Source organism: Megalobrama amblycephala, linkage group LG13 (genome assembly GCF_018812025.1).
Source record: "Megalobrama amblycephala isolate DHTTF-2021 linkage group LG13, ASM1881202v1, whole genome shotgun sequence".
In the NCBI taxonomy this organism is placed as follows: domain Eukaryota; kingdom Metazoa; phylum Chordata; class Actinopteri; order Cypriniformes; family Xenocyprididae; genus Megalobrama; species Megalobrama amblycephala.
The window spans coordinates 2620693-2634442 of record NC_063056.1 but is presented as its reverse complement, the minus strand read 5'-3'; the positions used below and the strand labels follow the sequence as shown (position 1 = coordinate 2634442).

The following is a 13750-nucleotide window of genomic DNA, read 5'->3' as shown; positions in this document are numbered from 1 at the left end:
TTTCAAGTATATAAAATTAATACCTAAATAGGAACATAGTAGAATACTTAAAGTCCAAAAATAATATAGTAAACCATAGTATGATGGTTTGAATATAGTACCAAGTATGATGTTAAGTTCACTTAAAGAAAATTTACAAGTATACTTGGAGTATAAAATTACTAAACAAGTAGTTTACTGAGAGTATACTTCAAAGTGTACTTTCATAAACTAAAACAATGTACTACAAGTATTAAAATAGTAAACTACTTGTATATGCTACTTATAAGGTCACTTGTAGTACAGATGAAGTACAAATGAGAAACAGTTGTGTACTAGTTGTGAACTCAAAGTTTATTACTATTACACATATAGTACACTTAAAAGTATACTTTTATTTAAATACTAAAAAGTGGGCCAATTTAGTCCCAAAGCAGTACATTTAGAAATTTACTACTAGTACATTGATATTAGAATACTTACTTTATAAAGTATACTAAAAAATATACTTGAAAATTACTTAATCACCAAGTTCAGTGTGGTCTTGCAGCTTTCAGAGCAGAAAAGAAAGCAGATGCTCTAGGTTTTTTCCATTGTCTCCGATCACATTCAAATGTAAACTGTATGAGTGTCACGTTCCCGTTCATTCCGGACTCCATTTCCCATAATCCTCCCTGCCAGTCACATGCACACTCTACACCAATCACCTGTTGCCACATACAGCTTAGCACTTTACCTGGACTATAAAGGACTCACACACACACCACTTCTTTGCGAAGTCTTGATTCACCCTGTGACAATTCTGAGCATTTGTATCCTGTCTGTTTCCTGTTTATGATTCTCTGCCTTCTGCCTTTGGACTGTTTATTGTTTCCTGACCTGTGAACGATATCTGCCTGCCCTGATCTGCTGCCTGTCTCCTGACCACGATTCTGCCTGTCCCTTGCTGTTCCTGTTTGCCCCTGCTTTGACCCTGCCTGTACGACCACACTATTATTTAAAAAAAGCTTGCAGATGGATCTCTGCCCGAGTCCCACTTCATTACAATGAGCTTATTTAGTCCATTTACATTGAAAGATCTGAAAAAGTCCATACATTTTTCCGACATGCATGGAATTGTATACCTTGAGCACAGTTCTATATCTATATCTATATCTATATCTATATCTATATCTATATCTATATCTATTGATCTATAAGAGAACTGTAGCTTTGTTGAAACACTTGGCAAATTTAAATGAAACCAAAATACATGGAAACATTCAGGTGACTTGGTAATAAACTCAGTTTAGTCATTTGGACATGGTCATTGGGTTCATCGTATACAGTAAAATGAGATCACAAATGTTGTCTCAGGTCTGATCTATAAGCTTTTTTTTATTATTGTGAGGAAATATGACACAGGATGCATAATATCTCATAATATCAACATTAAAGAGTCCCTCATATTTGATAGCAACCAGTTTACTATGAGGATGAGATGCAATGCTTTTTATCGTCACTCATGTGCACACTTCAAAGCATCTGCTTTTGTGCCAGCCGACCATGCTGATGAAGAATGTTGCCTCCTATTCTCGCTCACCCCTGCAGCTATTTCTACCTCCCTCTCCCACCTCTTTTTGTGGCCAGTCCTTCCTCTTTCCCTCAGACAGCAGCTTATCTGCATTAAAGAAGCTGTCACTGACACCCCAGCAGTGGAATACTGGAAACAAGTCTGGCACTTGGTGTCGGTTCTGTGTGAGTGAAACTGCTGTAGATAACATGAAACCTGGTGAGCCATAAAGAGTCAGAGAATGCTGGTCTTATCTAGAGAAACACACTGAGAGATGCTTAATCCATTACGACTGCAATCATGCCACCAGTGAGAAACACATACCCCCACACATAGACCTGATAACAAACCCATACATCATCCAGTTCAATTCTCTATCTATCAGAATTCCTTTAAAATGCAAATGTATGGCATCATGTGTCGGACAATCTTGCTTGTCTTTCTCAAATTGTACAGTAAAGGAAGAATTCACCCAAAAATTATTATTATTTAATTGTAACCGGGTGGAAGAAAAGAGACACACACCGGAAGCAAAATTATGCTTTTCAAAACTTGGGGTTTGTTTAATCTGACTGCTGTTCAAATAATGACAGCGGTCGATGGGAGCAAGACTTGAATAGGCAAGCTTACAAAAGGAGATTTTGAATAATTAAAAATTTCACTTATTATCATACAAAAAGGAAAAACTCTTATCCACAATTTAAGCAATCAAATTCTGAGAAATGACGATCAATTGTTGCAAAGATAAGTTTACGACAATAATAAGTGTCACATCAAATCGACTAGATGTAGTTCAGAGGAGGACATGCAACCACTGAGATACAGTAAGATGCAAGGTGAAAGACTAACAAAAAAAACACACCAGAGTCCACCGGAAATAACCAAATTACTTGAAAAAAACTAAAATGGTAATATAGACTGGAATACGGCAGTGGCTGAGGTACAGAAGAAAAATAAGAGCACATTAGTAAAGCCACATTCCCTTTGTTTCACATATTAACCATGAACCATAAGAAAAATAAATCAGAATCAATCATAAAATAGCTCTTAACACATCTATAACAGATATATATATATTATATATACATGCATAATCAAATAAACATTGCTTTGAAATACTTATCAAATTGTGAAATTTACATACCCAATAATCCTTTACTATTTGCCACGAGGTTCACTCGTCAGACACGCGATCCAAAAGCATTGACTGAAATATAAACATCAAATACTCTTTCGAACTCCATTTCAACGCATATTTGTACATATTAAACATATTGGAGTAATATTTACCCGAAAAGATGATGAAACAACATTAGATTAGATGAAATGCATGCACTACCACATGGAGCTCTCATGTACAGTGAGAATGGCTTCTCTGGTCGCGCGCACGCATCCAAATCGCGCAAACAGTATCGCGAGAAGAGAGAGCGAGAGAGAGAGATATTTCTTAAAGGGGCCATTACATTTTTTAACAAAATAGAAACATTGTATATTTAGACCACTTGGCCACACTCTCCCCTGCTAAGAAGTCATTGTCCTTCAATGACATCAATACATATTCTTAACTTCTTTCACAGCCTCTCTGAAGAATACACTACCAAGACTTGTCAAAACCTGGGAGAAAACTTCAGGACTGAGAGAGACAGAATTACAGGCCGATCTTGGCTCCTTAAATGGGTTTGAATGCATACCAGCATTGGGCCGACTGGTCCTTCTGGGTGCGGGAACAGGCCTCCTTGGGTCAGGTTTGGTTACTGAAGGAACAGGGTCAGGTTCATGTTCCACTGATGGTTCTGATTCCACTGGCGGTTCCACATTATCCAGTACGGAAACAGGTCCAACATCTAAAGCTTCGTCAGCTGAACCAGAGACTCCAACATGAACATTCCTTGTCTCTTCAAGATGAGGTAATGTAACCTCTTCCAACACCACAAACTCTGTGTCAGTATTTCCAACTTCCACAGGCTCAACCAGATCTGTAGATGGTGATGATGATAAACTACTCCCTGTTACCACTGGTTCCACAACAGGATTCACACAAGGGCGTAAGTCAACTCTGTGGACTCTCTTACTGGGACCACCCTCCACAGGTTCAACCGTATACGTGGTGCCCTGTACCTGTATGACCCGATACACAGTAGGAGCCCAAGCATCCTGTATCTTGTTTCTACCAGCAGGTCGGTGACGTAAATACACCGTCTGACCAACACCAACAGTAGGACAGTAGACTTTGTCATTTAATGGAGCAAGTCTCTCAGCAGCCTTGCGCTCTGCATATTCTCTCGTTTTTTCATGAGCTTCTCTGAGGCGATTCTGGTGAATTACTAACCAATCCTGTTTTCTATCCACAGCTTGTTCCTGGCCTAGAAGAGCATCGACAGGAAGACGTGGTTCTACGCCGAACAGCAAGAAATAAGGTGAGTATCCTGTTGTTGCATGTGGTGTTACATTGTATGCATAGATTAACTCAGGAAGGTGTTCTGGCCATCGCCTTTTCTTCTCAGGAGGTAGTGTTCTTAACAACTCGTGGAGCGTCCTGTTAAATCGCTCACACTGAGCATTACCTTGCGGACGGTAGGGAGTTCGTGCGTGTTTTCCTTACTCCATACAGTCGACACAACTCAGCGATCACCTCGCTTTCGAAGTTCCTCCCCTGATCCGAATGTAACCTCTCTGGCACTCCATACTTCATGAACCACTCTTTCAGTAAAATCTTGGCTGTGGTTTCAGCTCGCTGGTCCTCTGGTTGGGAATGCCTGTGTAAATTATAGTAAACACATCGGTTACGACCAACACATTCTCACGACCATCTGAGGCAGGTTCGAGCACTGTATAATCCACTGCCACTACTTCCAAAGGCCTTGAAGCTAAGAACGGCTTCATAGGAGGACGGATTCTCGGCTGCGGCATTTTGGTTAGAATACACCGTTGACACTTTTTGACCCACCTTTCGACATCTTCATACATGCCAACCCAGAAGCACCTTTGCCTTAACAGGTTGAGGGTACGTTCAATTCCCTGATGTCCCATCTTATCATGAACACTTTCAAGGACTTGATCTTTTAAACAGGCTGGCAAGAGCAACTGCTGGCACTCACCAAGATGAAGATCATCCACCACACGATAGAGCAATCCATCGGATTCTCTAATATATTTCCACTGCTTTAACAGTGACAATACAGGTTTAGGTAGGCTGTGTCGTTCCTGACTGGTGGGCTTTCGCTTCTGATCCCAAAACTCTCTAAAAGAGCAGAGAATCAAATCCTTCAGCTGGAAATCCTTTAACTGAGATTTGGTATAGCCTGGAAGAGTACATGTACCTCCCTGAGTGTCAGTCCCTTCCACCCTGGCTCCACACCCCAAAGCACGGATCTGGCTCACTTTACAGCACTGATCACCCGCTGTCAGCAATTCCACATCTAAGGGTGTACCCTGGTTGATCACATTACAAATGGCAACACAATCATCATATTCCATGTCCTCAGAACTAACGGCTGCCTAGAGAGGGCGTCAGCAGCAGCATTGTGCCGTCCGGGTCGGTACTTAACCTCAAACTCGAAAACTGCTAATTGGGCCATCCATCTTTGCTCGATAGCACCCAATTTCACTGTTTGCAGGTGACATAAAGGATTGTTGTCTGTGACGACCACAAATTTTGAGCCTAACAAATACCCCCGGAATTTTTCGGAAACAGCCCATTTGAGAGCTAGTAATTCGAGTTTCATACTACTATAGTTCCGATCATTCTTCTCTGCATTACGTAGTCTTCTACTAGCGTAGGCGATCACTCTCTTACAGTCACCTTGTTGTTGGTAGAGGACTGCACCTAGACCTTCATTACTAGCATCAGTCTCCACTATAAATGGAAGAGAAAAGTCTGCGTAGCCTAATATAGGAGCAGATGTAAGCTTATCCTTTAACAACTCAAAGGCTGCCTGACACTCGGCTGACCACAGTGAACAAAACTCAGACTTTCTCACAATTCCGTGTTGTTTCAGACACAAGTTCACCAAATCATGAAGAGGGCCAGCGATTTTGGAAAAACCTTCTATAAATTTTCTGTAATAACTACAAAAACCTAGGAATGATCTTAAGTCCTTTACTGTGCCAGGTGTTTTCCAATTTCTCACCGCCTCAACTTTCCCAGGGTCAGTACCAATGCCTTGAGCTGAAATTTGATGACCCAAGAACTTTACCTCTTCCTGGAGAAAATGGCATTTTTCAAGCTTCACCTTGAGCCCCATTTCCTTCAATCTACTGAAAACGACCTCTAGTCTCTGGAGATGTTCATGGAAAGTAGATGAATATACAAGAATATCATCCAGATAAACCAGCATAATCTGGAAGATCAAATCTCCCATAGTAGATTGCATAAGACGCTGGAATGTAGAAGGCCCATTACAAACTCCGAAAGGCATACGAGAGTATTCAAATATTCCAAACGGGGTAGTAAATGCGGTCTTCGGCTGGTCTTGCTCACGCACAGCCACCTGATGATACCCGCTAGCCAAATCAATAGTTGAGAAGAACTTTGCACCTTGTAATGCATCAAAACTCTCATCAATGCGGGGCAAAGGGAAGGCATCTCGTTTTGTCTTGGAGTTCAATTTTCTGTAGTCGACACATAGTCTAAGACTACCATCCGCCTTCCGTACAAGTACTATGGGCGATGCATAAGCACTATTACTAGGTTTGATAATCCCCTTCTTAAGAAGCTTGGTGATATGTTCCCTGGCTTCACCATACTGGGTTGGTGGAATGCGCCGATAGGGCTGAGAAACTGGAACGTCATCTACCAGATTGATCTCGTGCTGTACTTTATCAGAAAACCCCAGTTCTTCATCGTCCAGCGCAAATGCATCCACATACCTCAATAGCAAAGCTTTAAGCTCAGCCTGTTGCTCAGCAGTACCACCTAACCGTAGCTTGTTAAGAAAGTCGGTTATGGTATTCGCCAATACCAGTCTCTCTTCTGTGTTTACAGTTATCTCTTCCACTCCAGCTGCGATTCTTTGGAACTTAACTTCACAACCCTCCGTTGGACTTAAGGATTCAACAGGACAGAGAGTACCCAGCCGGGTGCGGGGCTGCAACCATACAACCTCTGTGGAGAGATTCACAACATGCACTGGAAACAAGGGTTTTACAGTGGACACAAGGGATGGTACCACGATCAAGCCGCCAGGTAAAGGTAAATTTCCAGGCTCCAACAACAGTTTTGAACCCTCAGGTAATGAACTTTTTATCCCCCGGACCATTAAAGTTGCAATAGATGAAGCAGGTATGTACCACCGTCTCTTTTCCAGCTACTCGTGCAACAAAACGTTTCTCACGTGGACTGACACTTTGCATTTGCTGGAAAACCTCTCTCCAGTCAGACTGTAGCTCCCCTCCTAAGGTGGTATCGAACTCAGCATGAACTAACTCTCTGCATCTGCCTATAATATTCATGCCGATGAGAGCTGGAACGGCTGAAGAGCTTTGTGCATCTCGGACTACTAGAAAACCACACTCTGGCAGAGTGATACCCATGGTTTCAACTGTAAGCTCAAGATAACCAAGATACGGGATGTCTAATCCATTAGCAGCGGTAATTTTGAGCCAACCGGATGTGGAAAGCATGTTGTCTACTTCACCTGCTAAGTGCTCTTTAAAGAAATGTTCTGTAATTGTACTCACTTGACTTCCTGTGTCAAGTAAACACGAAACACTCACTCCCCCGATTTTCAAGTCAACTACAGGACATCTCCCCACAGCATGTTGGAGTAGTCGATCATGATCTGAGTCCTTGGGAGTCGAGCCAACAGATTGCCCTCGCATCGCTTGGCTCACAGCGACCGAGGGTGTGCATTTCCCTGTGGCATGGCTGATGATGCATCCTCATTTACTGCTTGTTTGTTTCTTCTCACACAGTTTTTGGCTATGTGCCCCACCCCATTACACTTAAAACAGATAGGCTGGCCGTCATCAGTAAACCTAGGCTGCACCTTAGATTTACTACGATTCACAGATTCAGGCTTAGTGCAATGTAAAGTCAATTTCTGAACAGCTTGAGTCAACTCCCCTATGGCTTTGCCTTGTTCCGCCACTAATTTTAGAACTTCATCAAGCGTAACAGAGCTCTTCGCTGGCATCACCACAGACGCACACTGGACTTCTGTAGCTTCGGAGCTTACTTTACGGTTAAGGGCTACTTTACCAGCACGCAGCTTGGGATCTTCAAGAGACCACATTAAAGCTTCATCTCTTACTTCAATCAAAGTCGACTGTGGCTTGTCCCTCACCAATTTACGAAGTTCCCTTCGAAGCGCTGCATCTCTTGTTCCCTCAATGAACTGGTCTCGTAAAGCGACATTCGCATTTGCAACAGCATCGGGTGACTGCTTCAAGAGAGAGTTCAATATTTGTGACAAGGCATGAGAGTATGCACGCAGGTCTTCACCTTCTAACTGTTTGCGAGTATAGAAAGTCTGCAGTAACTGGGCAAGACTACGCTTTTCCCTAAAGGCCTCCCTAAGGTAGAAAAATATGTCTTCCGCACACTGGGGTTGATCCCCCCGCCTTAATCTAACCTCTTCCAAAGCGGCACCTTTCAATAGGGAAAGAACAAAGTCAGTTTGGTCTTCGGAAGTCTGGTTTCTTACAAGCAATACCCTTTCCACTTCTTCAATGAATTCATCCACATTTCTACCATCTTTGCTAAAATCACCACTGAAAGACTGAATGTGGCGTTCCCTTGGTACATATATGTAAGACCTAGTTGGCTCTCCACTTAGGTTGGCAATAGCTGCCATAGCTTCAGCATGTTTTCTGCTAAGCTCTTGGATTTGTCTCTGCACATCGTCCATATCATGACTTAAACCCTGTTCACTAGCAGCACCCTGTACTGGATCTTCATCATCAGACTGTGACATGTTGAATTAAATTTCAATGTCCTTTTGGCAGCACAAAGTCTGTTTAATGTCTCTTTTCTTTAGTTCAAAGGATATGTGATAAAGAATGTCTGTGTAACACTGCTTCCTCTTCTTGCAGAACACACAAAACAGTCATAGAAGATTACAGCACACTCCTGAGCTTCAGCCACAGATGGCGATGTCCCCTCCTCGTCCAGCGATCCAGTCCCTTGGCCACGAACCCTCAGCCGACGTCGTCACACTGGACACTTAAAGCACGGTTGACCGCCTCCACTCCGGGTCCCTGCAGCTCACGTACCCACCACTACCGTATTCCAGAAAAAAACGCACTAAACACCTAAGAGCTCCCAACTGTCAGATACCCCACTCCTGGTACCAAAAATGTAACCGGGTGGAAGAAAAGAGACACACACCGGAAGCAAAATTATGCTTTTCAAAACTTGGGGTTTGTTTAATCTGACTGCTGTTCAAATAATGACAGCGGTCGATGGGAGCAAGACTTGAATAGGCAAGCTTACAAAAGGAGATTTTGAATAATTAAAAATTTCACTTATTATCATACAAAAAGGAAAAACTCTTATCCACAATTTAAGCAATCAAATTCTGAGAAATGACGATCAATTGTTGCAAAGATAAGTTTACGACAATAATAAGTGTCACATCAAATCGACTAGATGTAGTTCAGAGGAGGACATGCAACCACTGAGATACAGTAAGATGCAAGGTGAAAGACTAACAAAAAAAAACACACCAGAGTCCACCGGAAATAACCAAATTACTTGAAAAAAAACTTAAATGGTAATATAGACTGGAATACGGCAGTGGCTGAGGTACAGAAGAAAAATAAGAGCACATTAGTAAAGCCACATTCCCTTTGTTTCACATATTAACCATGAACCATAAGAAAAATAAATCAGAATCAATCATAAAATAGCTCTTAACACATCTATAACAGATATATATATATATATATATACACATGCATAATCAAATAAACATTGCTTTGAAATACTTATCAAATTGTGAAATTTACATACCCAATAATCCTTTACTATTTGCCACGAGGTTCACTCGTCAGACACGCGATCCAAAAGCATTGACTGAAATATAAACATCAAATACTCTTTCGAACTCCATTTCAACGCATATTTGTACATATTAAACATATTGGAGTAATATTTACCCGAAAAGATGATGAAACTACATTAGATTAGACGAAATGCATGCACTACCACATGGAGCTCTCATGTACAGTGAGAATGGCTTCTCTGGTCGCGCGCACGCATCCAAATCGCGCAAACAGTATCGCGAGAAGAGAGAGAGAGAGAGAGAGAGAGAGAAGATTTCTTAAAGGGGCCATTACATTTTTTAACAAAATAGAAACATTGTATATTTAGACCACTTGGCCACATAATGAAAACAATTATTTAGTTTTTCACTGCTCGCTTCTGGACGACTGGCGCTTCCTCTCAGCACAAGTTTGGTATTGTTGTAAAGCAGCATTCCAACTTATAACGAATATTCATAGTGAATTCTTGACTGAGTCTGAACCAGTGAAATGTGATTTTCAAACTCATACTGAAGTAGGGCTGCACGATTAATCGCATGCTATTCTCACGCGCATTTCGTCAGTAAAGCCGGTTCCCTGATTACCGCTAAATCGCCATCACCTGTTTTTAAACGGAGCGCCTTTTAATAGACGGAGCCGTAGTTCACGGACAAGCCACGCAATATCGCGTTCATTATCGCAGGCGATTCATCTGCGATATGAACGCGATATTGCGTGGCTTTTCAGTGACCTACGGCTCTGTCTATTAAATGCCGCTTCATTTGAAAGCAGGTGATGGCGATTTAGCGGTAATCAGGGAACCGGCTTTACTGACGAAATGCGCGTGAGAATAGCATGCGATTAATCGTGCAGCCCTATACTGAAGTAAACAAATTGATCTTACTGACTGACAGATCCGAAGCTCGCGCACAAAGACGCCACAATCCTGATATACACACATACACAGAATTACAGTATTTAAAAAAAAAAAAAAAAAAAAAAAAAAAGTATGTATTGGTGAGTTTTCACACAAACATTATCTGTAATGTGAATGTTTGGTTAACTGTTGGGGAAAAACATGAGATGTGTAACATTATATTAGATCCGTGTGGTACAGTAGTTCTTAATATATGGGCAGTCTGTTTCATTAATGTTAATCAAACAATTGTGGAGTTATGGAAAATAACTTGAATATATATATATATATATATATATATATATATATATATATATATATATATATATATATTTTTTTTTTTATATAGTTTTTTAGGGGAGAATGTAGTTGTTTAGACCTGAATTATGTGACTTGTATTTAATAATAGCACCTTTTTTACAATTTGTTTTGACGTTTTCGGACATGCGAGCTCCAGGGCGTCAATGGGCGTTCAGTGCCGGTGTACCCGCCGAGAACAGCTTAATCTCGGCCACTGCTTTGGGGATTTACCGCTGGCTCTTATTCGGTTGTTAAGTCTGACGTCACGCGGCAGCGCTTCCGGGTCCTAACGCTCTATCTCATACCACAAGAAAACAACAAATGGTGCTAATATACACACGCGATGTGGTGTAATACTACAAAAAAATTAGAATCATAACCTTTATCTCCACACCAAAATTCCAGATGGCCAGACAATGATTCATCTTTTATAAATCGTTAAAATATTAATGTCTGTGATGCTGTGAGCACAGAGACTGTTGTGTAGACTGTAAGTATTTGTTTAACTTTTTTAAATGATTGATGTTTAATATGAATAAATATCGCTCATAAACGGCCGTCGATGGCATTCTCAAGTGAAATGAGTCGAGGCTTGGACCCGGAAACGGCGTTCCTTACGTCATGACTTAACAAGCGGATAGTGGTTAAACATGAGACATAATTCAATTTGAGTACATAGAACGGGTAATCTTTGGTCTTATTAATCTATTATTTGTTCCAGAGCAAGTCGAATTGTGCTATGTTTAATTTGATAATAATTACCTTATCATTTATATAGCATATTGGCTACAACTAGACGGGAAATATCAGATGAAGACCCTTCTCCGCCAAGGGCATAGATTTGGTTTCAACATTGGGGGGGTTGAGCGTTGGTATGCTGCCTGTTATTTATTTATTTATTTTTTATTAAAAAAGCGTTATTGGATAATTTATTTCTTCTTTATCTATCTATCTATCTATCTATCTATCTATCTATCTATCTATCTATCTATCTATCTATCTATCTATCTATCTATCTATCTAAATTCTAACATAACGGAGTGATTCTAAAAAGAAAGAAATTGTTAAATATTGAAACCGCCAGTAGGTGGCAGCGATTCGACGTTCTAATGAGTGAGTTACAATCATTCATTCAAGCCAATTCGTTCAAAAGTCAGATTAATTAAGGAAGAAAACAAACACCGATGTGAATACTTTTGTCATTGATAAGACACTATTGAAAAATGAAGTAAAAAAACAGACGGCTGTTTTGGTAACTGGTTACAGTTACGCTGATAGTTATGGCTAAATTGCAATGGATTAGCTAGCTAAAATATATGTGGAGTGTACCTAGCTATTACAATGTTTTCATACCTCCTTCTCAGTACATGCTTTATTCTTTTTAACATCCCTCTTTGAACAGAAATTTAATATAGTCGGCTGGGCAATGGTTCTCTTCATTTTTTGGTGCTACCCGTGCTCTCCATTCAAACATTAGAGCTCCACTTGCGTTGTTTTGGTGAAAGTGCGACGCTCATTGGTTGGGCGTTACCAATTGGTTCAATGGAAGGGGGGTTTTTGACTAATTTATTATGACAAACTCATATTCGATTAGAAACAAAATTATTGTTACAAAATAAATGAATTATACATATGTTAGTATAGATCTACTGTGATTTTCATGTTGAAATATTGGGGGGTTGTAACTGACGGATTTGAATATTGGGGGGTTACCTCCCCCACCCCCCTGCAAACTACGCCCCTGTTCTCTGCTTCCTCTTCTTGCTCCCTTTAACCCTCTGGAGTCTGAGGCTGATTTGGGGCCTGGAGAAGTTTTGACATGCCCTGACATTTGTGCTTTTTTCAGTTGTTCATAAACATATTAATGGAAAAAGTGTCATTACACTGTATTCAACACAAACTAGGCTACAATAATATGTGAGAAACATGTATGTACATGTTTGTGTTTTTGAAGGAATAACATTTATGCGTGGTTACTGAAAAAACAAAAAACTTAAGTCTCTGAAATAAGGCCAAAAAAAGTATAGTAAATCTGTGTTTACAATACTTTAGGGTATTTGAGGTTGTAAACTAGAATTTTTGCTTCAAAATTATGTAAAAATTATGCTGCCTACTCCTTCATATAAAACAATATATTGATTTAGTTTTTGTAAGACACTTTTTGCCAAGAAACACAGTATGCGAGGAGGCGTGAATCACCACTGAATAATGGGCCATTCTCACCTGAGAAGACAAAAGAATTGCATAGTAATGAGCTGAAATTACTTGCATATTAATGAGGCATTTCAGTCAGGTAGGCTGTGAAAAAAAACCTTCTGTGATGTCTCAAGCTCATCATGATATATGAAACATACAGAAAAATATTATTACAATATAAAGTAATGGTTTTATATTATACTTTAAAATATAATGTATTTCTGTGATGCAAAGAGTCTGAATATAGGCTTTTAGTTTAAAAGCATGCACATTTGGAGAAATATTGGATTCTCATATGCTTATGTCAATTTTCTATACAGAGGAGTTATATTTATTTAATATTCATTGTCATTACTGTGAGCGCTGGTGTTTTCAATTCATACTTGAAGTCGGAGGGCGCTCTGTGTGCATTTTTAGTCCACAAATTCATCTAAAGGCCAATTCACACCGCCCCAACAGACACCAACAAACATCGAGTCTGATATAATAGAGATAGTGTCAAGTTTGGGAAATAATGGATGATCCTCTTACGGCAATGAAAATTTTACTTTTACTAATGTCGTTACGAGTCATTCTGCGCATGAAAAAGCGGCGAGTAAAACGAAAGAGGCTGTGGGTGAAGCCTTGGTTGCTGAGACGGGGAAGACGGGCCGCTTACTTTAGTTTGTGCAAAGAGCTTCAGTGGGAAGACGTTCAAAGCTTCCAAAATTTCGCTAGATTGGTCCCTGATCAGTTTCATCGACTAATTGAGATGGTGACACCAATAATTAAAAAACAAAACACAAATTACAGAGATGCCATTTCACCCGGCGAACGTCTAATGGTTACTCTTCGTTTCTTGGCAA

The 13750-nt window shown here is 40.3% G+C and overlaps 1 protein-coding gene and 1 long non-coding RNA gene across 2 annotated transcripts; both read right to left on the bottom strand.

The window, feature by feature from the left end:
- Window positions 1-1336: 1336 nt before the first annotated feature.
- On the bottom strand, window positions 1337-2959 carry LOC125243810. The gene is made up of 2 exons (XR_007179132.1): window positions 2676-2959; window positions 1337-2466 (listed from the first exon to the last, which is right to left on the bottom strand). It is a non-coding gene; the product is annotated as an uncharacterized LOC125243810 (long non-coding RNA).
- Window positions 2960-6826: 3867 nt separating this feature from the next.
- LOC125244205 lies at window positions 6827-9810 on the bottom strand. Its single transcript, XM_048154253.1, has 3 exons — window positions 9629-9810; window positions 9483-9545; window positions 6827-9270 (listed from the first exon to the last, which is right to left on the bottom strand). The coding sequence occupies exon 3, from the start codon at window positions 8443-8445 to the stop codon at window positions 7360-7362; it is 1086 nt and encodes a 361-aa protein (XP_048010210.1). The 5' UTR covers window positions 8446-9270; window positions 9483-9545; window positions 9629-9810; the 3' UTR covers window positions 6827-7359.
- Between the last annotated feature and the right edge of the window lie 3940 nt (window positions 9811-13750).

Excerpts from the sequence above, each read along its gene's own strand:
- LOC125244205 (XM_048154253.1), bottom strand. The coding sequence starts at position 8,445 with ATGTCACAGTCTGATGATGAAGATCCAGTACAGGGTGCTGCTAGTGAA.